This window comes from Crocuta crocuta, unplaced genomic scaffold (genome assembly GCF_008692635.1).
Source record: "Crocuta crocuta isolate KB4526 unplaced genomic scaffold, BGI_CrCroc_1.0 scaffold153, whole genome shotgun sequence".
Classification (NCBI taxonomy): domain Eukaryota; kingdom Metazoa; phylum Chordata; class Mammalia; order Carnivora; family Hyaenidae; genus Crocuta; species Crocuta crocuta.
Genome location: NW_027529525.1, coordinates 3435598 through 3461573, shown reverse-complemented (window position 1 = coordinate 3461573; position 25976 = coordinate 3435598). Strand labels below are relative to the sequence as shown.

Sequence of the window (25976 nt, the reverse complement as noted above, 5' to 3'; positions counted from 1 at the left end):
GTAATTTCTTCCTTGTGTGTCTTCATTAATTTTTAGGTGATTTCAAAAATTTGGCATTTAAATGACTACTGTTTTGAATAAAGGCAATTAAAGAGAATTTAAATTTAAATTATACCAAATCTACAACTTGAAAAATGAGTCCTCTGGGTCTGGGCATAGTCTCTGTTCATTTGGCAAAAAAGACAATACTCTGACCATTAAAGACTGCTTGTAATGATCTGTTTATCCCTTCTTAAAAACTGTAAACAAACATATACAATGTGAGTGTATTCCTCAGTGCACAGAACAGATTAGATGCTCAAAGAACTTTGTATAATAAGTGAATGAGTGAATCATCCAGGTAGGCTAGAGAAGTTATTGACTTTTTTTCTATACAGTGGAAGTATCAACATTATTTAAGTCCAGATGAGTAACTCTTTACAAATGCTATCATTTATCACTGTGATAAACTATCCATTATCACTGATAACTATCAGTGCAGATTGTATTTGATTTTAATTGTGGTTTACTAATGCTCAAAAGGTATGGTATGATCATTTAAGTCACCATCTAAAAATTTCCTCAAATTACATACAAGTCTGGGTCTGATAACTACAATAAAATAATTTAAAAATTAAGATAACGAGTAACTATATTACTACTATCTATTTTGATTTTTATTCAGAAATCCTATGTTTCAGCAAATAACTATTGAATTGATCATCTTGCTAAGCAACCATGCTAGAAACTGGCCAAAATAAATTCCGATTATATTTTTAAAGCAAATGTTAAGACTCAGTTTAAGACTTAACTTTAACTTTCTAGTCACATTACCCCTCCCTTTGGCTCTTCTATCCCAGACAACTGAATTAAAGGAATAACATGACTCAAATAATAGTACTTGCAATATATATCTAACCATCTTTCCATTCTGTATATAGTTAAAATGAAATACTTGTTTTTTTAAAAGAAGAACTTGATAACTTATTACCCATTAAAGTGGGCAAGAGGAAATAATAATGATAATTACTAATTATGTACTAATTATATATGCTAAACTTTGCAGTCAATACTGATATGGCTTATCTTCAATCTCTACAAGAACCCTAAGAGGCAGGTACTATTATTTATCCTCATTTTCAGTTGAGAAAACTGAGGCAGAGTGGTCATATTACTTGTTCATGGTCACATAGCTAAAATGTAGCATAGCCACATTTAAATTCAGGTCTATTTGTCTCTAGAGTTATACACTAATTTTTAAACTCTTCTATGTAACACTAAACCTTGCATCTCTTACTAAAATTTATTAAAGTAAAATCAATCACTGGAAACATATTAAGATTTAGATTTTCAAAATAATATAATGAGACAAATTATAGCATGTTTGTCCAATTTAAGCTTTAGTTGATGTCCTACAGAGCTCCTGAATTCCCTTCTATAGAATTTGGGATAATTCTGGTCTTGCTGCTATGCAAGCAAATGGTACATATCTATAGATGTTGTGATCAAATATGGAAAAATATAGAAATTTAAGAGCCAAGTTCATGTGCCTTAGAAAGTGCAGAGGAAGTGAGAACTCAAAATAAAAGTATAGATATATTGATTATAAGAACTGGAATATACTTTCCACTGTGAGTTAAATAATTTTTAAAAAATCAAATAAAGTTGAGAAAAATTCATCAAGCTCTATACTTAAGGTATTTACACCTTCCTACTTATTTCGATTAAAAGCATGAGAAAAATGTGGCCTAATGATTCACTTTTGTGGTAGATGCCCCTCTCTGTAGCTAAACACTTGAATCTCTATAACTGCACTACTACGTAGCACAAATTGTGTGAGCTTTTTTGCACATGGAGGATTGAGCCAATTCTTGTACAAGACTTTTTAATATACCAGGCATTAGGCTACTTTTTTTTTCAATTTAAAAAACAAATTACCGCTTGAACATTTTCAAGCTTTCCTCCTTTCCTTGAACACTGCTTGTAACAGATGTTTACCTGGAAAAGATGCTAGTTGGGGATGTGCGGCTAAGGCTGTGGGTGTACCAAGTGTCCCCAAACCACCAAATTCTGAATGCCCTGAGCTGGCTGAATGTAGACCAAAGACTGGGTGGCTGACCATTGGGAAGGCACTCGACACTGTGGACAGGTTAAACGGTTGATCCCCAGCTGCTCTGAATAAATGTCCTGGGAGGGAAAAAAACACACTTAAAGTTGTACTATAAAAACAGATGAGATTTATCTGATTTCAGCATTCATAATTAAAATTTCTTATCCATTAACTTTCTATTTTACACTTTTTCTTTTGTATTTTTGCTCTTCACACTCTATAGAATATTTCTAGAAATACGTAAGTACTCTAAATATAATCAAAATGAGTGGTATAACCTTATTTACTTTGAATTTGAGATTTGAAAAAATGTTTCAGTTACATAATTTTCACTAATTATACAGTTTGACCTGCTGAAGTGAAGTGAACTTTCTGTTAATGCATGTACATTCTTACCAAAATTTTATACTCCTAAGAAGGAAAATAAAAACGTTCTATTAACATAAGGTTGAAAACCAATGAAGTCAGTCCAGAATTTGTCACCAAGACATTACTCAGATTCTCATACACTCTGGGTAAAGCAGTCCCAGTTTCATGTGTTAGAAGTGAAGCTATGGTCTCTGTCCAGTACCTCTTAGGTGAGGAGTATTGATACCAAAAATAGATTATATTTTGGCCTAATAAAGCAATGTAAAAGACAACATAAATATTTAATAAAAAAACTACTAAGATATTTTTAAATGCATCCAAGGGTGGTTATCAGTACAAAAGTCATTTTTAACTTTGTGATGGAAAGATTACTACGTTCAATTCAAATGTGTGGCTTTTCAATCTCCATTCTAAAGAGACTCTAGTTCTGAGTGTCATTGATTCAGGTTGAAATGTTACACAATCAAAACCATGACTTATTTTTTCATATTTTGTAAGGGATATAACAGGAAATTTGTTACTACTTGGAAACTTTCCTCTAACTTCCAGGAAATAATTAAGTTTCCCTGGCCTGATACTATGAAAACAGAATATCAACCCCCACACTCTAGGCTATTTTAAGAATTTACTGTGCAGAGGTATTATTATGCTCTGTGTTAAAATGAGAGTAAGTCTTCCTTATTATCTTCTGTTTATACCATACCTAACTATTCATTGCAATTTAGGTTTAACATAATACATTTGAGAAATGTAAGTAAGTTAAAAAATTAAGTATACTTTTATTGTCATTCAGTTATCCACGAAATCCCTCCTATGCTTTTTTATTCCTGAAAACCAAGAGGAAATCCTCAAAAAGGTCAGAGTCTACCTTCAGAGATTAATATAAACTCTGCATTATTTACTGAAATAACAATACATTTTTTAATTGAAGTAGTAAGATTTAAATAAATTGTATCAAGTATATCTTATATCAGCTTATCTGGTAAAAAGTTCTGGTTCAGGGTGAAGGTCCCACTATAACAACACAGTGACTGGATCTCACTGGAAGATTCTCAAAGTGGTTTTGCAGGGAAGCCCACAAAGAAACTATAAGGGAGGAGGACCAGGAAAGGACAGACTTTGGTATTTTTTCTAAGTCCGCTAATCCCTGTTTCTGATCATCACAGCCTAAACAGAAAATTTGTGAATGTGGTACTTTGGTGTTATCAGAGTTCTAGACCACATTAGCACTAAACTTGAGTCAAAACAAAAACAGGGCATACTGCAAGAAAAGGTCATTCAAAATCAGTAAGAGTAGCAACAGGTCACCAGGAAGATTGTGTAATTTTGTTTTTTGTTTTTTTTTTTTTTTTGCAAATTCTCAAAAACCCAGCTAGTTTCTCTAACAAATGAACTGTAACATCAAGAACCAGTATTTACTTTCACGTGTAAAAAATCCCTGGTTCTTACCAATCATTTCAACTTTCATCAATCACAAATGTTTGATTTATAAACATATGATCAGTTACGTTTCCTTCTACATTAGTTTTCTTGATAAGTTGAACAAACCATTCCAGTTTGAGGACAAATATTATAAAAACTCACAACAGACTGAAATTATAAAGAGTCAGAAACTGCTAGAAATACTTCCAGAACAGCTAATGAATTGGTAGTAAACATTCTTAGATGCAGTTAAAAGATCAGTTTTATTTTTGTGAAGAAGTAAATGACCTAAACCTTTGAGTCTCATGAACAGAAAACATGAACAATATTTAAATGAAGTCACTTTTGCAGCAGAAATTAAGAATCAATCATACATAATTTGATTAAAAAAGGTGTTCTTTTTTTTAAACTCTAAAAAGAGTGTATATCTAGAAGGAACTGAATCTAGAATTTCAACAAAGCATGAGCTTTACTCACCATAGATTTAAATGGAAAAAAGAAAGCACAGTAGGGTACACAGAGTTACATTTATGCCTAGCAACGTTACAAAGGAACTATCTCATTCTATTTTCTTACCCTTTCTTGTCAAACTCTTGGTGAAGATAATTAAAGCATAGAAAACACCCAAGTGACAACGGAATCGTTAGCTTATTCCCTGTTGGCCTATTCACTTTTTTATTTAGTAAAAAAGACTAGGACCCCATTATAATGATTATAGTGATGCCATGCATTATCAAAAATACACATTAGAGATTTCCTCTGCTATATATGGATACAGTTATACACAGAAGGGAAATGATTTCATAATGAATTTCATATTTTTTACTATATTTTGCCTTTATAGCAAGAATCTAGAAATCAATGATATAAAAAATAGCTTTCTCGTTAAAACCTCTTAACACTGTATATAATTTTAGTATTGCTTTTGTACGACCTTTCAAAATACACAGATACTAAGTCCATGTAAAAATATTCCAGAATTATTCTCTTCTTTATTCAAACATTTCTGTAATTCAGGCATTTCATAAACATACCTATGAAAAGTCAGGCGCTACGTTTAGTATTTGACATACAAGAATAAAAAAGACATAATCCCTGACCTCAAGAAACTCATGGGGAACATAATTTAAATACTATTGAACTTTTTTTTTACACCATAATGTCTAAAACAAGTTAGTTAATATTTCAGTATCATTTAAACAGGTACTGTCGTATACAGGAGTTAGTAATAGATCCAAAACACCTAAAAATGGTGTTTCGTACAAAGTAAATATACAACAAATATCTGCTGAACAAATTAATTCACTACTCATTAAAAGCAAAAGTACATAGATGGGACTTATTTCAAAGACCTACAATCAGAACAGGAAGTTCTCATGAATCACTTAAACTTGCAAGTACACTTCCTAGCTTTCTTTTGCCTTACTTCACCAACCCCTGGTCCTGACTTTTAAAAAAATATTTTTTAAATATTTATTTACTTTTGAGAGAAAGACAGAGCTCAAGTGGGGGGAGGGGCAGAGAGAGGGAGACACAGAATCCAAAGCAGGCTCCAGGCTCTGAGCTGTCAGCACAGAGCCCCACGTGGGACTCGAATCCACAAACTGTGAGATCATGACATGGGCCAAACTCAGATGCTTAAGTGACTGACTGAGCCACCCAGGTGTCCTTGATTTTCTTTTTTTTAATTACCACTTGGCCTTAATTCCTCCTTGATTTCCATTTAGGTCACATATTGGATTTGATCACTCAAAATTCTACCACCTCCAAGATCTTAAATTCTTAAGTTGCCCTCTACCCACAATTTTCACATTTCCATTTCCTTACTTCTTAGCATGACTTCCCCAATCTCCTACCATGCCCTGACTCTTATCTATTCTTCCTTTTCAATCTCATCACCATCTCTCTGGAGTTAATCTTGAAAGAAGTCTTACCTGTCTGTTCCCTCCTCACTTCTTGGATCTTTAATATGTATGCCAAACCTCAAGCCTCTCTTCTATTTTGTCTATAAAGTTACTAAAGTTTTCCTAATCAGCAGGTCCTACTAATCTTGACTTGTCTCATTTTTAACCTCTCTGTATAAATCTGGCCTTTCTGAGTGCCTCCTCCTTATTAAGACCCACATTCACGAAAGTGAGGAAAGGGCAGGGGACTTAAAAAAATACACACACACACAAAATCCATATATTCACCCTTAAGCTCCAGGTCATGGAATTGTCTTGATCTTCTTCTTAACTTTATCTTCTAATAATATTTCTGGTTTGCTTTATTAGATTTTCTTTACTAAGTATAAGCATTCTTAAAGATTTTGTCCTGCTATCTTTTTTTTTCCTGTATGACTCTTTCTTATTCATGTGCCTTCATGTTTTAACTATCACTTTTATGCAAATAATTGGTAAACTAGGATTTTAGCTCCCTGAGAACAAAAGTGAATCTCATTTATCTCAGTATCCCCAATACCTGGCAAATGTGAAACACAATTGGTACTTAACAAATGTTTCCCACTGTTGTATTTTTGGTCACGTTATTTCTTCCAGTTCACATCCCTCACCTATGTAACGTGTTTTTTGGTTTGTTTGCTTGTTTTTTACTTCTTTTGTCTTTCATAATCTTATCTATCCTAACCATCTCAAAAACAAATTGCCCAAGACGTATTCCTGAATTTCCCAGACATGTTTTGGGGCTTCTTTAACTTTCATGATTATTTGTAATCTTTTACCATACTACATTACTGAAGTATAAAGTTATAAAGGAAAAAGCCATCTCTTAATCATTTTTACTCTCTATAAAACACTGCATTAAACAAACTTATCACTTGCAAGGGTAACACTTCCTAATACCTGTTACAGATAGCTAAAGTGGAAGTTTTCATTGTTTCGTTCTTTTTTTAAAAGGCTAGAATACCCAGGGATTATTCTTCGAATGATAAAAATATAGCTGATCCTTGTACAACACAGAGGTAAGGGGCGCCTCCCCTGCTACCCCCTGCAGGTAAAAACCTACCTATACATTTGACTCGTTCCAAAACTTAACTACTAATAGACTATTGTCAGCTAGAAGCCTTACTGACAACAGTCAATTAACACATATTGTATATGTTATCTACGTTCTATACCATATTCTTACAGTTAAAATATTATAAATGTTAAGAAAATCATTATGAAGAGTAGTACATTTATAGTACTAAACTGTATTTATTTGGAAAAAAAGTCTGTGTAAAGGGATCCACACTGTCAAACCTGTGTTGTTCACGGACTAACTGTATATAAAAAGCGTTCATAAAGTTACTCAAAGCTCTTTGGGAAATTAGATGCTGATTTAATGACTCTACATTATGGCTTTAGTCTTATACAGCAGGGGGTGCTGTATAGATTACACCCTTGATTCCATTACCAGAACAATGTCCTTAGCCTTTACCAGTATTGAAATTTCAAGCTATTGTTCACAAGGTGATTTTTTTTTTTATCATGGACTGGTGGTGGCTCAATGAATGCCAAACTACATTTAAAACAAAGCATATTATGTATTAATAAAAATAACAGAATAATTGTCTTACATGAAACAAAATAGAACATGAGTCAAACAGGTTCTATTAACCTCACGACTACAAAATAAAGTTATTTGGATATGAGAATGTTCCATTTTTGAAGAAGTAACTTTTTTCTACATTAATATACCTGATATAAGATGCTCTCAAATAAACACTTGCTATGACTAAAACTTTAAAATTCTGCTCTGAGAAAACATCTGCAACCTGATAAATCATGTCACAAAATGAATATACTTTTAGAAGCTGACAATTATTCTTTTTAACAGATATTAACATTCAAATATAGTTTTAATATGATTAACACAACTTTTAGTTTCTATCTTAAGTGGTAGGTAACAATGTCCACATTCTTAATAATAAAAATTAATATACATGTGTAATACCTAAGTTTTCTTACTTACACTATAATAAGCTCAATACGTTTTAGCAGAGATTTTCAAATTCTGCTAGCCAATCTCCGTATATGTGATTGAAAGAAGTTACACAAAACGTCAGTGTCTTGCTAACATGGCATGGTAACTGCAAGTGTCTTTATTAATGTTGGTGAATTTTAGGCCACAACACAATGAGGGTTGTTCCCCTACAAGAACAAAATCTCCTATCAGGAAAAGTCCAGAGAGCCAATTAAAGCAAAATAATTAGGGGTACTGGGTAGCTCAGTTGATTGAGCATTTGACTTTGTCTCAGGTCATGAATCTAATGGCTCACGAGTTCGAGTCCTGCATGGGGCTCTGTGCTGACAGCTTGGAGCCTGGAACCTGCTTCAGGCTCTCTGCTCCTCGCCCTCTTGCACTTGGTCTGTTTGTCTCTCTCTACCTCCAGAGTAAATATTAAAAAAATATTTTAAAAAATAATTAAAAGAAGTATGGTAAAGCATTGAATCTTTTTAAAAATCAAGGAGATTGCTTACTGTGATAGAACTCCACAAATGTTGCGGTTAGTGCACTAGAAATAAAAATGTCTTTAATCTTTCATTGCTTTCCAAACTTGTTGCAACATGTCTTCAAACTCTTGCCTCTAGTTATTTATAAGTATAAGCATAAGTTTACAGCTGCAAAATCAGCCTCTGCTATACAACCTGCATAAGTGTGCTAATCATCAAAACTGCAGCACACTGAAATAAAGGTTATGTGTGTACTTTAACACTAGTAATGACTAAGTGTAATAATAACATGAACATCATGAAAATCACTATAAATTAAAGAAATGCTCAAATTATCGGCTCACATATTGAAATTCTTAAATATATTAATCTTCAAATATTCTAGAACTTAAAATGTGCAAACTACAGAAACTTGATCTTTGATAAGAGAACAAACAGAAAGAATTCTATAACTAATGGTGATAAAACACTTCCCCTAAATAATCTTCATTTCATTGCTGCAATCTCAAAACTTTTTTAGCCAGCTAACCCTTATATTTTAACATTTAAAATGATTCATGACATGGAAATAAAGTCTTTATTTTTATTTTTAAGTACTAATTTTGAGATTATTTTAGGACTCACAAGAGTTACAAAAATAGTAGAGTCTCAGCCTCCCCTATGTTAACATCTTCTGTGACAAAAACTAATTTTCAGAACGAGGAAATTAACCTTGATTAATTAATTAAAATTAAAAATTTATTCGGATCTTATCGGGTTTAGTTGCAGTGTCTCTTTAATTTTCCCTGATTTGTGACAGTTCCTCGGACTTGCCTTTCAGGATCGTGATACATTGAAGAGTACTGGTCCAGTATTTTGTAGAACATCTCTGTGTGGTTTGTTTAATGCTTTCTCTCGATTCATTGGGTAGGGTAACCGACGTGCCCTTCTCAGTGCAACATATCTGGGGTCCAAGATGTTACATGTACCAGTGAGACCAATTTGATCACCTGATTAAGTTGTGATCTGCTTGGATTCTATGTAAAATTACTATTTTCCTTTCAAACAGTTGTGGTGTTTTAAAATTAGAAAACAAGCCATTCACAACCTAGGTAACCTTGGGAACAAAAGCTGCCACTATCTAACAAAGAACATGGTAAATAGCTTTTGATTCAGTTTAGCAAATGACTGCTGTTAAAAGATAGGAGCAGTTCCTCTTTCGTAATAAGCATTTTTATTAGATCAAATGAAAGGACTTAGAGTTCATGGATTAAAATGCTAAAAATATACAATATTTTATATATACCTTTACCTTCAAATCCAGCTGTACTTATTTTAGTAATGACACAGAAAAGAGAACTAAAAATAATCAAATTCCAAAATCTTATTTTACCTATGCTTAAATAAATAAAAAATACTTATAATGAGCAAAAATTATTAAAATCAGCTTTGGAAAACATACTAAGTGTATTAATTTCCTGGGGCTGCCATTACTAAGTACCACAAACTGAATGCCTTAGAACACAATTTATCATCACGCAGTTGCAGAGGCTAGGAGCCTGAAATCAAAAAGGCTCTAAGGAAGGATCTGTTCCATACTTCTCTCCTAGCTTTTGGTAACCTCAGGTTTTCTTTATAGGTCTTCACATGGGCTTCTCTGTGCATGTCTCTGTGTCCAAATTTCCCTCTTTCATAAGTATACCAGTCATACTGGTTTAAAACTAACCCTAATAAACTCATTTTAACTTGATCTTCTGTAAGGACCCTATCTCCAAATAGGTCACATTCTGAGATACTGGGAGTTAGGACTCCAGTATATCTTTTTCTGGGAGGAGACAAAATTTAATCTATAATACTGAGTTTATTTTCATGAGTACTTAATTGATTTGAAAGTATTATCTTACTTTAGAAATTTACTATTAAAATTCTAAATTAAAACTACAAAGTATTACTCATAAAAATTGGGTAAAATAATATTTCAAAAATATTGAGTGCTTTCTGATCAAATCCTTCATTAAAAAAACCCACTGAGTTAGAGGAAGCTAGACAGTTGAACATTTGGGGGCCTTTATTTATGAAATTTATAGATATCTACAATATAGACAAATCAACTAAAAAGGAAAATAATAATAATATTTCAAAATATAACATAAACATTCAAAGAAACTGGGATGAAGCTTTGGCTTTATCCCTAAACCAACAAGAACAGGCCTATCTCATTCTTTTGATGATTCACTAGTGGTTGTAAACTTAAGCCCTGGTTATCTTTTAAATAAGAAGTTTCAATAAAATAATAACTTTGAACTTAAAGGGTTTTATTTATTCCTTCTGTTTTCAGTAAGTCAGCTGATCCTTTAAGATTCCTCACCATGTGGCTTATAATGCCCATCCCCAGCTAAAATCTGTACAGCCATTTGGTATTACCAAACAAAATATAGCACAGTCTAGAAAATCTATTAAAGTTAATTTATCATCTAATTTTCATGTCCAAGTCCTGAAAGTTCATCTCTTTCCTTTCTTCAAAAATTGTTTCTTGAGCATATATTTTGTGCCAGGCACTGACTGGACACATGCTGATAAAAGAAAGCAGATATAGTTCCTGTCATTTAAATACAGAAAAAGGGACAAGTAAAATAACATCAATGGTATAATTATAGATTGTGAAGACTATGATGGAGGAAATTATTAGGGACAGAAATATATAATAGTTGAACAATTACCTAGACACTATGAACAGAGGAGAATTCTCCAATATGTCTTAGGATATTTAATCTGAGACAAAGCATGAGAAAAACTCAGCCACATGAAGATCTTCCAGACACAGGAAAAAAGCATGTTTGAGATCCAGATCTGGGAAAGAAAGTTTTTTATCTGAAGATGTGAAAGGCCGGAGAAGCTGAAAGATAATGGGGCCAGAGTGAATACAGTACTGGATCAATCTGATGTAGTCAGAGATTTGATCATGGAGGGTATAGATGTTAGGTCAAAAAGTACCAAACACCTAACTCAAAATGGCTACAGTGAAATAGTGTATGTATTAATTCACATAATGTAAAAGCTTTTGGAATAAGTTCACCTTAAATAAGGAAGTTTGATTGAAAGTTTACCAATACCTAATTTCTTATTTCTTCTCTTGGTTCCACTTCCTCAAATGGGCCCTTCCTCTTAGGTTTGTGGGACAAAAGGGTATCCTTTCTCACCAATAAAAATTCCAGAATGGAATCCCTTTGTCTTTGATGAGTCTAACTTACTAATCATGTGCCCATTATTCCTTAGCCAATCACTACTGCCTAAGAAATATATTTGGATTGGCTAGACTGGGTCACACACCACCCATGGAGTCTTAGGCAAATTTTTTTTTAAGTGATTTGTTTTTAGGGGGCAACTTCAGGCAATATTGCAGCAGTAGTAGTGAAGAGGTCATATGAACCATCCATAGAAAATAATTATTATAAAAATCAGATTTAAAACAACAACAAAATTAAAGATACTGAAAAGCAACCAAAAGCTGAGAAAAGCCAGGGGAGAGTTTAATCTTAAAAAATGGTAATAAGAAGGGGGTAAGAAGTATGACTTTGTGGCTTTCTGATCTGATATTCTGCCTAAACCTCACAGGTATAACTACATAGAAGAGTGGAAGAAAAAACATCAGGCTTATCAGCTAAAGGTACCAGAGGTCAGAATCCAGGGCTGGGACAACATCAGGAAATTTAAAGGGGAAATTCCGGCAATGAGCAAACCATAGAAAGAATGAGGCCCAAATTCAGAGTTTAAATTATCCAAATGCCTAATAGCTACAAGTACACTGAACATGAATGGGGAAGGATTCCAGGGGCACTGCAAAATAACTAGCAGAAAACATAGAGAAATCAACTCTTGAAAGAGCTACACATGGGTGATCAGTTGAGTTTGATGTATTTCTTAATTGAGTACATTCCTTCACCATGATTAGCTTAGACAGCAGAAAACCTGAAGTATCAGAGTACAGAGTCCAAAGCTGGCACAGCAGATGGAAAATAGAGGGTAACCTTAGAAGCGAGGAAACCACAGAGAGAAAGAGACTCATCTCTGCCTAAGTACTTGGCTGACCCAACAATTTTCACAAGCACAGAAAAGACCAACAGGGGATTAGTCTAATAAAGAAAGAGTGGAAAGTCAAAAAACAGAGAATGGATCATCGTCAATATGTTTTTGACCACAATGATATTAAAACGGACATCAATAAAAAACTGAGATGTCAAATTATTGACTTCTAAATAGCCCATCGGTGAAAGAAGAATTCACAAAGGCAAAAGAAAACAGTTTCACTAGAATGATAATGGAAACTTCAAAATTTGCAGGATATAGTTTTAACAGTAGTTAACTGGGAAATTTATAGCATTAAATGCATATATAAGAAAAATAAAAAGGTCTTAAATAAATGATGGAAGCTTTCCTTTTAAAAAGTTACCAAAAAAAAAAAAAAAGAAAGAAAGAAAGAAAAGAAATCACACACACACACACCCAGAAGGAAATAATAAAGGACAGAAATAAATAAAACACAAAACTGAGAAAAATCAATGAAACCAAAAGTTAGTTTGTCAAAAGGATTAATAAAATTGATAAACCCCTAGTAACAAAGAAAAAAGGCACAAATTATTAATATCGATAATGAAAGAGAGGACATTCAAAGGATAAGTTACTATTTAAAACAACTTTGTGTTCATAAAGTCAATGAATTAGATGAAATGGACAAATTCTTTGAAAGACATCAACAACCAAGGCTCACTAAAGAGTAAAACAATAACTTGAATAGTTCTCTATCAATATTTAAAAAGTTGAACTCAATTGCATATAATCAGTTTCTCCCCATGATCCCAGGGCAGCTCTTCCTACCCATGGGTCTTCCCCCCATGTTTTAATAAAATCACCTTTTTCACTAAAAAAAATTAAAAAAATAAATAGAAGGTTGAACTCATGGGTTAATATCTTCCAAAAACAATTAAAATAACAACAAATTTTCTAAGCCCAGATGACTCCACTGGTGGATCCTACAAAATTTGAAGGAAGAAATAATAGCAATTGATACAAACTTTTCCCAAGAGCAGGTTTTCAAGAAGGAGGGAGAGGTCAAGTATGTCAATTCTGCCCAGAGGCTGAGTGAGATGAGAATAGAAAAGTAACAGTAGTATGGGTTAATGGGTACATAAGAGACGAGTAAAAGGAGGAAGGATACACAGCTATATCTTTTGAAGAGTTTGGCTGTGAAGCAACGCAGAAAATAGGGCAATGACCAGAAAAATAGTTGAGATGAAAGAAAGATTTTTGGTATGTGTCGTTTTTTAGGATGGGAGATATTACTAAGAGCATGCTTTTATATTGAGGGACATGATCCAGTAAATAGAGAAAAGTTAACGATATTGTATAGAAGGAATGAAGTCCTTAAAAGTCTTTTAAAAATCTATTTAGAAAGCAATAGGTATTTGCTATTGTCTGTAATGCTTAAGAGGCATATGTTTTGAACAAAGCGTTTTTTTTCTGTTTGGTTTAATTTATATTGTCATACACAACAATGTATCAAAAGAAATTTATAATAAGTACACATGAGCTATTAGATGTTCTGAAGGGAAAAAAAAACTACTGAAATTGGAATAAAGCTCATCTATCTATATATATATATATCAGGAGTTTATTACATTCACAGGTTGGGAGATATAGCAGGGGACCTATCACCAATGAGCTCAAGTGCACAGATAATTGGCTCATTTGACATTTGTTCTAACCTCCTCTTTTGTAGCCAGGATTTTGAATATAATTTAGATTCTATCAATCAGATATGTTTGAAAAGAATTAAAAACCGAGTTAAACTGGCAGATCAGCAGCACATAATGCATGTCCTTTTTGTGGATGCAGACATACTAGGCAACACAGAACAACCTTGGAGGCAGTTATGTCAGTGGTCCCTGAACAGTGGATCGCAGGTGAGGTGGTATGATCCATGGAGTCATTAGTTGGAACAGTGGTGTCCTGATTGGACCTTAAGCAGGCCAATTCAGCAGTAATGCCCTAAAATCATGCATGAGGACGAGGGAACCAGCTCCTCAATAATTTCGAAAGTATTCAATTCCCTGTATTAAATCTCTTCATGCTGAAAACAGCTTTAGTGTTATCACGAGCTGAACTGGCTGAAATATCAACCAACAACCCCAAATGGTGACAGTTCCGAAACTAAAAAGCCAATCCAGTCTATCACAGCTGGCCTGCTATCTGATAACCAAGTTCAAAGCAATACTAAAGGAGAGGGAAATGAAATCTTTAAAACTGCATGTATAACCTTTAAGGTTAAAGAGGAGTTCTTAAACTAGGATAACCATAAATCAAAATATTGAGAAATCCAACTACATTAAAATTGGAAGTTTTATTAAGAAAAAGACAATTTAGAATAAAAAAAGGCATACCACAGACTGGGTAAAGATAGGTCCCACATATATAACTAACAAAAGGACCGGCATCCAAAATATAAAACCCTCATAAACTATTAGAGAAAGTTAAACAATCCAATAAAACATGTACCGAAGCCTTAGCTAAATAATCACATCAAAAAAGAAGAAATCCAAAAGGCTAAAAACATAAAAAGGCAGGAATATGACACTATGTCATATTCATCAATGACAAAAATCAAAAAGGCTGACAATGGGAAGTGTTGGCATGGATGACAAACCTCAGGAATTCTAACATGCAGTTGTTGGGAAAAGAAATTAGTACTACTGGTAAAGTTGGAAGACATTTTCAGAAATGTATGCTTACATACCCTGGGATCCTTGTGTAATGGTCCTAACATTGTAGTCAGCAAAAGTTGGAAACAACTCAAATGTCTACAATGGGGCGCCTGGGTGGCTCAGTCAGTTAAGCATCCAATTTTGGCTAAGGTCATGATCTCACATTCCGTGAGTTCAAGCCATGCATCGGGCTCTGTGTTGACGTCTCAGAGCCGGAACCTGCTTCAGATGCTGTGTCTCCCTCTCTCTCTGCCCCTCCCCTGCTCGCTCTCTGTCTCTCAAAATAAAGACATTAAAAAAAAAATCAAATGTCCACCAACAGGAGTATGGATGTATATTCCATTAAGTGAGACATGCAAAAAGATAACTGAGCCTTTTCTGCTTTAAAACTTATTCCTCCTCCACATTTCTCATTACTTCACTCCTGACCCAGTTACTTAAGTCATGTCAGGGCTTCTCTCTCTCTCTAAACATTGTCTTGCCAAATTTGAATAGTCATTATATCCCATGAGAGTCTACTCCCTAAATATCTCTGCAACCTTCTTTCTCCATCTCCAATAACTCCTTAATTTTAGCCCATAAATTTCTCATACAGATAAATATACGTAACTCCTAAAAGTCTTCTTTGCCTTTAGTCTTATTCCCATTACAAACTGATGTTCACGTGAAGCCAAATCTTTCATTTTCAAAGTTCTGTGTAATCATAAAACACTTCTACTTGGATGAAGTATGGATAAAAATAATGGGTATAATTTACTAGACACCTACTGACTGTCAGGTATTATCCCATTTATCCTTAAATGGGCTGCAAAATGGGTGGTGTTATATCTATTCTATAGATGAAGCAACTAAAGCTCAGAAAGGGGTAAATGGGGAGCCTGGGTTGCTCAGTTGGATGAGTATCTGACTCTTCATTTCAACTTGGGTTATGAGTTCAGGGTCATGGGATCAAGCCTGACATTGGGCTCCCTCTTGCTGAGCGTGGAACCTGCCTGATAATCCCATTCTCCCTCTCTCTGCCTCTCTCCCCCCTCTTAGGTGTTCTCTCTCTCTAATTAAAAAAAATAAAAGGGTAAGTTAATTACCCAAATTCACATAGTTAAAAAGTCAACAAGCCAAGATTCAATTTCAAGATATTTCAATTGCAAAATCCTGCTTTGATTCAATACATTACTCTGCCTAAATTCCTAAGCATTGCAAATGAAGTTCTAAATGATCGGACAGTAGCTTACTCCCCAGCTTGACCTCCTGTCCCTCTGGTTCCATTTAGCCATAGTAGATATTGCCTATTCCTTACTAGTAACCTCTATTTTCTTCAGGACAGCAATATGCTCATCTCAAAACTTGTTTTCCTGACCTTCTGGAAGCTCAGATTATGATTCAGATGAAAGAGATATAAGTGGAGATCTCTGATGGGGTTTCTGGGAAACTCTTTAATAGAAGTCAAAGTAAGCTAGCATGCAACTTTTGCTTCACCCTTACCCCATCTTCTTCCTTCCTAGAAAATAGGGCTGTATATGGATCAGCTCTCTTACAGTCATAGGATATACATGTGAGCATGAAAGTCCCATACTATAGAAGACAGAATATAAAATTAGAAGGCCAGGTCTGTGATGGCATTACCCACTCCAGAACTGCCTTTCTGTGGGCTTGCATGTTTAAGTTCCATGTTTTCCCATTCATAGTTAAGCACTGTCATAACTGACATATACCCTAAGTTGAGGTATTTACTGGTCAACTTGCAATTTCCTCAATATATTATGATTTGGTACACTTCTGTAGAGGGAGGTGACCTGCAACTAAGACAAACAGATAAACCAGTCTTTAATTTCTAAAAGAAAAGTAGGCATACTTTGGCTTAAGCCAGAGAATTTTTAAACCGTTTATTTGTTTTATATATTCAATGTTTTTATAAGCTTTTGTTTAAAGGTTCTACCCTTAAAAATAGGTTGAAAACTACTGGTCTATAACACAGCTTAACTATTACTGAAATTTCTCAAAGTTTTATTTTTGTCTTAGGTCAATGATCGCAAATCTCAAACAAATTTGATAAAAGTTTAATTGTGAAACTACTTTCTCTTAGCTTTTACTCAGAGTCAATATGTGGAATAATCTGAATATCTATGAAATTGGTATGTGGGATATTATGTATCATTTGGCTTTTTATACAATGGTTCTGGTGACATATTCCACATATCACTCAGGGCCAGAAAAAAACAGCTTATTTTGCTTCTGAAGAACTGATCTACTTACTAACAGTGATGTAGGAGTCATGTAACACATTATGTATTCCTTTATCCTTAGCAGCTAGTTTCGTAAGTTTTTTTGGTCCCAAGATCAGTGGCTTTCTTCAGCTAGCACCTTTTTACCTTTTAGAGCCTATCTTTTGATATTTTTAGTTATTTTGTGTTTGTTTATTGGGCCAATACATTTATTGAAAGCTGTCTCAAATTATTTTCTAGAAATAGTCATGTTATTTTTTTTAAAAAATGTAACTTAGGGGCATCTGGATGGCTCAGTGGGTTGAGCCTCCGACTCTTGGTTTTGGCTCAGGTCATGATCTCACAGTTTGTGGGTTCGAGCCCCATGTTGGGCTCTGTGCTGACAGCATGGTGCCTGCTTCGGGTTTCTCTCTCTCTACCTCTTTGTCTGCTCCTTCCTGGCTCATGTGCATGTTCTCGCTCTAAATAAATAAATAAATAAACTTTTAAAAATAATAATAAAAAAATAAAAAATATAACTTAAAGGGAAAAGAAACATTACTCTTCTGATATAACCAACAAAACCCATATGCAGATACCCTTAGATTAATCACTCATTATTGCAATGTTGTTTTCTATCATAGTTACTGTATAAAAATTAAAGGTGTAGGGGCGCCTGGGTGGCTTAGTCGGTTAAGCGTCCAACTTTCGCTTAGGTCATGATCTCGCGGTTCATGGGTTCAAGCCCCGCGTCCGGCTCTGTGCTGACTGCCAGCTCAGAGCCTGGAGCCTGCTTCAGTCTGTGACTCCCTCTCTCTCTGACCCTCCCCTGCTCACACTGTCTCTCTCTCTCTCTCCTAGAAATAAATAAAACATTAAAAAAATTAAAAAAAAAATTAAAGGTGTGTTGTGAGAGGCAATCCTCCCGGGTTTCTGCATAGTATTGCTGGGTATGCCAAGAATGCAAAGTCTTGACCACTTTGTAAGCAGACCATTTCTCAGGACTGCATTTACAGGGAGCAACCCTGAAGGATGAAGCAGCATCTTCAAGACAGAGTAGGTTTGCTTTCATTTAATACAAAAGCAATGGATTGCCCAAGTTTGGTATTCCTCAGCTGCGACACAAACCCACTTAGAAGATTTATAAGATTCAACTGGACCACCGTGTTGCCTCTATAGGACTTGGGAGGCAAGGGGAGCCAATGCCAACATGACATTCATGCTATTTGCTGTGACAGAAATAAAATTTCTGACCCAGGAGTCTCATGTCTTCTGCCAGAATCCACAATAGTGACAAACTAACTTGGAGGTAGGTATAGTTCCAAACCTTGACAAAGTATTCACTAAAAAAAATTAGTTGATCCTCAAAGTTTGAAAGCAGGTTTGAACTGCATCCTTTGTAACTCAGAGGAACTCCTGTAGACATGCCATTAATGAAGATGACGGAGAAAGGCCAATTAAAATGACTGTTTAAACCAACAGAATGTCCTCAAAGGAGCTATAAAAGAACTGGTGAGGTTTTGACATTTTAAAGATGAAAATGGTTTTGTTGTCTATACATCAAATAAATTGAGGGGATACAAATTGTTTACGACAAAGAGTCTAGGCTAATTAACATTCTATGATCTTGTTATAAATGAAGAGAATTATCAGAATGAATGGGCCAAAAACAATGAATCATATAAGACAGGAAAATATGATAAAAAGAGCTAAGCAGGACAACTGAGCATTCTCTTACATAACTCTTCCATGAGTTGGAAGTTAATATTAGGCTTTACTTTAAACATAAACCACAACACTGTGAAAGCTAAAAACAAAAAAGGCTTTTCTTAGAAAGTGAAAAAACTCATGCTGTACATAATGAAAGTCTGATATGTTAATAACTGATATATGTCTCAATAAACATAGAAATAAAATATGCTTTCGTTCAACATAAGCAACTCCACATAAAAACTCTACAACTTTCAAGTTGGTAAATAAATGACAAATATGAATTCTTTTCTAGACAAGGAAATTTCTGATGTAGAAAGTGGAAAAAAAAAAAAACCTCATGCTGTATATCCTGAAAGTATAATGTGTTAATAAACCTTATATTTCTGAATAAATATAGAAATAAAATATGCCTTCATAAGCAACTCAACATAGAAAAATCTATTAACTTTCACATTGGCAAATAAATATAAAAAATAAATTCTTTTCTAGACGAGGGAATTTCTGATGTTACTCAGCAAATTGACATACCCCATCCCTTTTGCAACTCTCAACTATCACTAACAAAAAATAGTGCCCAACATGTTATAAGTACCCAAAGTTGTAAGCAATTCAAGTATCACTAATTCAGAAAACAAAGTGAGAAACTGGTAACAGCAAAGTGTCCAGAAAACTCATAGATTTGTCTCAGGAATGCTATTTAAACCTTCAACATATATAAAAAAAAATTTCTCTAGGAATACTATATAAAGACTAATTCAGAAGTAAATACAAAGTTAGACAAGCAGATTGGAACATACGCTGAAGTGAGCCGACAACAAAGGAAATAAGAATTATAAGGCGCAGGAAATAATAATTACAAAGGTACAATTTTGTGCAATCATTTAGACAAACTAACTTAAGATAAAATGCCAATCACAGCATCACTATTTTTGAATACAGCATACCGTCAAAGGTATTCATCATTTTATATATAAAGGAAGTGTGCATGAGGTTGTGAACTGACTCAGCCAAGACTGTACAGGATGCAGGAGGATAGGGATTTCATTTATTTATTTATTTTAATAAAAGACTTTTTTACTTATTTTGTAATCCCTAAGAAAATTCTAGAAAATTGTTCTGATAAATCAATGACAAAATGACATCCTTCTTATCATTCCATTGATCAAGATAAATCAAAATGATTGAATAAATGTATATTTGACAATTTGCTAAGGTATTTATTAGCAAACATTCCATATTTATACATTTCATTTATCTAAAATTATAAATCTTAATTTTGAAAAACTAAGATATCATTTAGTTCTTTGGCTTATAAACATATGAAATAATCTATATGATAAAACATATTTAAGGTTAAAATCTTCCTTGTGATAAAGGAATGAGTTAATCATATTTAGGTATTTTTGTTTTTTTTAAAAAAGGAGGTATGTTACCAAACATGCTTGGACAAACAGTGATTTCAGTCAGTAATTAAAAACACCTTCTACAAAACTAATCAAAATGTATGGTATTTTCACTTCTGAAATCAAATTTTTTATTATCTTTTAGCAATCTGAACTTTGTTCATGTTTATGAGAAATTTGTCATGCTGTTAATTTTAAAACATTTTCCATTGAGTACATGATCTCCTTTAGTACACATGGTGAACGGGGGTAGTTGGAGTTTGGTGAAGGATATTTCAAATACCAGAAGCAAATTTAGAACAAAAAGTCCATGGCCTTGGTACCTAATCTTACCACCTAGGACTCCTTTGTATTTCTTTCACTTCTTCATGGGCCTATTGTTTTAAAATATTTTGCATGTACTCATTTATTAGTTGAAATGGTCAAATTAAGACATCAAGGTGAAGAGAGCTTCTCATAAGCATGAAAAGCATGAAAGATCCAGTGTGACACCTCAGTGTGCTGGCAAAATCCAGGAAAATCAGAAACCTAGTTATTGTTCAACAGTTCAACAGAAATAATGAAAACATTTTATTCAGAGTTCAATAAAACTCTATGAATGCAAATTAGTAAAGGGAAGGTATTCTAAAACTGAGTTAATAAAGGGTATTCACCACATGGGTTGATTGTAGAGCTCAGTGAAGCAGCTCCCGTGGAAAGGCTGCCTTTTGAAACTGATGAAGCCACAGAAGGTATTGAAGATGAAGGTGTAGTAGAGGAGGCTGTTGAGGATGGTAACCGTTCTCCAGACTCCATATCTGTGAAAGGGAGAAAACCATTAATTCTCAGTGTTCAATAGTGGAATTATTCAAAGAAGTAAACATATTTAAATAAGAAAAACACATTTAGCATATTTTTTAAATTATGAAAGAATTTCAAACTACATGTTCTTCAGAAAGATAAAATATGGAATAAAAACAAAATAAGTATAATTTATGGTGGGCCTTGGTGGCTCAGTAGGTTAAGCGGCCAACTTTGGCTCAGGTCATGACCTCACGGTTCGTGGGTTTGAGCCCCATGTCGGGCTCTGTGCTGACAGCCAGCTCAGAGCCTGGAGCCTGCTTCAGTTTCTGTGTCTCCCTCTCTCTCTGACCCTCCCCTTCTCACGCTGTCTCTCTCTCTCTCTCAGAAATAAATAAAACATTAAAAAAATTAAACACCAATTTATGAAATAAGTTTAATGTTAAGTATACCAAATCCACTTTTAATAGACTTGCAGAGTTTCCTTATATCAAAAGAAAATAATAATGGTTTGAATATATCTTCATACAAATGTGTTGCCACAAACTTAGAAAAATTAACATATTAACTTCATATTCTTCCTAAATCACCTCATCATCTATGCACTTACAACATAATGCCCATATTATCTTAACAAATCAAGAAAATAATACCAGATTAGTTTTTTGTGTGTTTTTTTTTTTTCATTTTAGTTTAGAGGGAGACAATGAGCACGTGTGAGTGGGTGAGAAAAGCAGAGGGAGAGAGAAAGAGACAGAGAGAGAGAGAGAGAGACAGAGAGATAGAGAGAGAGAATCCCGAGTTTCCACACTCAGCGTGGAGCCTGACATGGGACTTGATCCCACGACCTTGGGATCATGACTTAAGACGAAACCAAGAGTCAGATGCTCAACCAACTAAGCCACCCAAGTGCCCCTAAAATAACACCACATTTGAATGGGCTGTAATCTTGCCAAGTCTTGTAAGTCTTAAGCATCCAAGAATCTTACCTGGTAATCCCCAACACAGCAGGCATTCCTCCCCCACCAAAAAGACAAATACATTTTAGAGTTTCTAATCATGTCAAGTATGAACTATGGTTAAAATGGCTTTAATATGACCCATTTATAATGACTGAGCCACTTACATGTATTTATATTTATTTGCTTAGCTATTTCAGGTGTAATCTTACATTGGCTTATTGTAACCATTTATGCTAATGTTAAAAATTTAGAGTAGGAATGGGTGGAAGGGGAAAAAGGTACAAACTTCCAGTTAAAATAAGTACATCATGGGATATAATGTACAGCATAGTGACGGCTGGTAGTAATATTGTATTGTTTATTTGGGTTTTTTTTTAAATGTTTTATTTATTTCTGAGAGAGAGAAAGAGACACAGCGTGAGCAGGGGAGAGTTAGAGAGAGAGGGAGACACAGAATCTGAAGACAGGCTCCAGGCTCTGAGCTGACTGTCAGCACAGACCCCGACAGAGGGCTCGAACCCACAAACCGTGAGATCATGACCTGAGCCGAAGTCCGACGCTTAACCAACTGAGCCACTCAGGTGCCCCTGTATTGTTTATTTGAAAGTTGCTAAGAAAGTAGATCTTGAAAGTTCTCATCACAAAAAAATTTGTAACTGTGTGGTGATGAATGTTAAGTAGGCTTATCGTGATTATTCTTTTACAATACATACACATATCAAATCACTATGTTGTATATGTGAAACTAGTATCAAATGTTATATGTGAATTATATCCTAATAATTTTTTTTTAAAGTATAGAATAAATTATGGTTATTTTAATACCCTCTGCATACAGTGATACTACAAGGAACCAAGAAAATCATGACCTTCACAACTACTTTCATAAGTATGCAATTTATATGAAGAAACAAAAAAAAAGATACTGCTCATTTTTTTTTTTAAATGTTTTATTTATTTCTAGGAGAGAGAGAATGACAGCGTGAGCAGGGGAGGGTCAGAGAGAGAGGGAGTCACAGACTGAAACAGGTTCCAGGCTCTGAGCTGGCAGTCAGCACAGAGCCCGATGCGGGGCTCGAACCCACGAACCGCGAGATCATGACCTAAGCGAAAGTCGGACACTTAACCGACTAAGCCACCCAGGCGCCCCAGATACTGCTCACTTATAACTGAACTCATAATCAACCACAAACAAACTTCCACCATGGAAATAATCTAACCATAAATAAGATTTCTGTATGGAATTTTATAGGCAATTCAAATAATTATTTTATATTTTATAAGAAAATGTGTGATTTTAAAACACTGACCAATTAAACTAATGCAGGGTTAATATTTAAATGTTGATTTAATCCATATGGTATCTAGATGATTTTTCTCATAAGATCGATACAGATGGTAAAGGTTGTCTCTGGTTAACAATACCACATCATTAGTAACCAGCTCAACAAGTTTTCCAATCATACACAATTCAAAAACTTCTGTTCATATTGTGGTTCTGCTGTTAATCACCTTACAGACGACAATGCCATAATGAGTATGTCCATATTCTTAAAGAACTTTTTCCTTTTTTCAGCATTCATCATGGAAAGGTGTAGTTGGTACTGATGGTTACATGAAACTAATGTTTATAGGGCAGGTTTTGAGTCATCAAGCAGTCACCAACGAGCTTTGAGACATGAGGCTGCTCTGAGCCAAGGCCCTAATGCCATCTTTCTCCACAAATTATTTTCACCAACAAGTCTCATTTTACTAAATGCAAAAAATATGAATCCTTTACCTAGAGATTACAGAAAAAGGCTATTAAAAAAATTATAGCTGGTAACCTCATTGTCTCAATGCATTATTTTTTAAAAAATGGAAAGTTTTTTTATTTGCTTTTATACTACACAGCAAAAATAATTTAGTGATATAACATAGATAAGCACTTTAGCTGAGTATCTGGGATAAAATAATTCAATACATAATTGTCATTACATCTTTTAGGATAATAAATTACAAGCTCTAGGTATATTTCTTTCTGTTCCTATAACTTGATTCAGGATTAAAGCAAGTAAAATCAAGAAAGCAAAACAAGCAGTCTCTATATACTGCTTATTGGAGATTATTTTTCCCGGAAATATTTATTAAAATTAAAAATATACATTTAGTTGAATCTTACAATCTATTTTTGAGAATCTATTCAGTAGAAAAAATACTAGTAGTTTCTTTTTAATGTTTTATTTTTACTTTTGAGAGAGAGACAGAGCATGAGCAGAGGAGAGGCAGAGAGAGAGAGGGAGACACAGAATCTGAAACAGGCTCTGGGCTCTGTGCTGACAGCTGATGATATGGGGCTCAAACCCACGGACTGTGAAATCATGACCTGAGCCAAAGTCGGACGCTTAACTGACTGAGCCACCCACGCGCACCACTAGTAGGTTCTTCATTATAACATAGTTTAAAAATAAAATTTAAACCTGGCAATAAGAAAGAGTGGAACTACAACTGGTAGTTATGGGTCTTTAGAACTATTCAGAGAAGAAGCCTTATAATACATGTGTACAGAGGGATACTAAAAGCAGTAGGAGAAAGTCTGAGGAGAAACAAGATATTGGCATAGTCTCCAAGTATCTTCTCCAAGGTTTTTACTAATTACAGGGGGCAAAAAATTAACTTCACAATGGAGAAACTATACAACCTGTAATAAAACATTATGTACCCTCTGATGCCCTTGAAGTACATATCCCTCTGTGGCATTTTTCCTGATGACACATAACCTCAGTTGAATCATGAGAAAATATCAGACAAACCAAACTGAAAGACTGTATGTAAAATAACTGACTAGAGTTCACCAAGTGTCCAGGTCATGAAAGTAAAGGAAAGGCTGAAGAACTGCCATATGTTAAAGACTATAAGCAGATACAACTAAATGTGATATTGAATCCTAGGCTGAAATTTGGAACAGAAAAAACACATTAATGGAAAAACTAGTGAAATTCATACAAAGTCTACAGTTTAATTAATAGTGTTTTACCAGTGTTACTTTTCTGATTTTTATAATTTTGATAACTGTACTATGGTCATCTAAATTATGAAAATTAGGGGGAAAATATATATGTGGGCAAAAAATATATATGAATGCTCTGTATTTGTTTTTTAACTGTTTTTAAGTCTAAGATTATTTCTAAATGAAAAGTAAAGAAAAACAAAAAAAACCCAGTGTGGCACATAGTAGGCATGCCAAAAAAATGCACATTAGTTGGGGTTGAGGAATATAAATCTAAACCTTGAAGAAATGAAGATACAGATTATATTGTGATTATAATATGATATCAACAAGACACTTGATAACAAACACTATATAGGTTCAAACAGTATCTGGAGCTTATCAGCTGTGACCTCGTACCAAGTATGTAACTTCAGCGAACTTTCGATTTCCTCATGAGTAATATGATGATGATATAATTAGGAGGATTAAATGAGATAAGGAATGCAAAGGGCTGAATACCCACCACTTAATAATTATTAGCTATTGTTTTTAATAAACACGCACCCCAATGTTTATAGCTGCACTATCAACAATAGCCAAAGTATGAAAAGAGCCCAAATGTCCACCGATGGATGAATGGATAAAGAAGATGTGGTGTGTGTGTGTGTACACACACACACACACACACTGGAGTATTACTCAGCAATCAAAAAGAATGAAATCTTACCATTTGCAACTACATGGATGGAACTAGAGGTTTTCATGCTAAGCGAAATTAGTCAGAGAAAGACAAATATCATGCGACATCACCCATATGAAGACTTTAAGATACAAAACAGATGAACATAAGGGAAGAGAAGCAAAAATAATATAAAAACAGGGAGGGGGACAAAAAC

At 34.2% G+C, this 25976-nt stretch overlaps 1 protein-coding gene across 1 annotated transcript in view; it reads right to left on the bottom strand.

Moving 5' to 3' along the window:
• Positions 1–25976, bottom strand: part of BAZ2B (bromodomain adjacent to zinc finger domain 2B) — a 384241-nt gene that overhangs the window by 116624 nt on the left and 241641 nt on the right. The window contains exons 6-7 of the mRNA XM_077761009.1: positions 21021–21164; positions 1978–2166 (exon numbers count right to left, since the gene is read on the bottom strand). Of these exons, the coding sequence (XP_077617135.1) occupies positions 1978–2166; positions 21021–21162 (331 nt within the window). The 5' untranslated portion in view covers positions 21163–21164. The remainder of the gene's footprint in view (positions 1–1977; positions 2167–21020; positions 21165–25976) is intronic.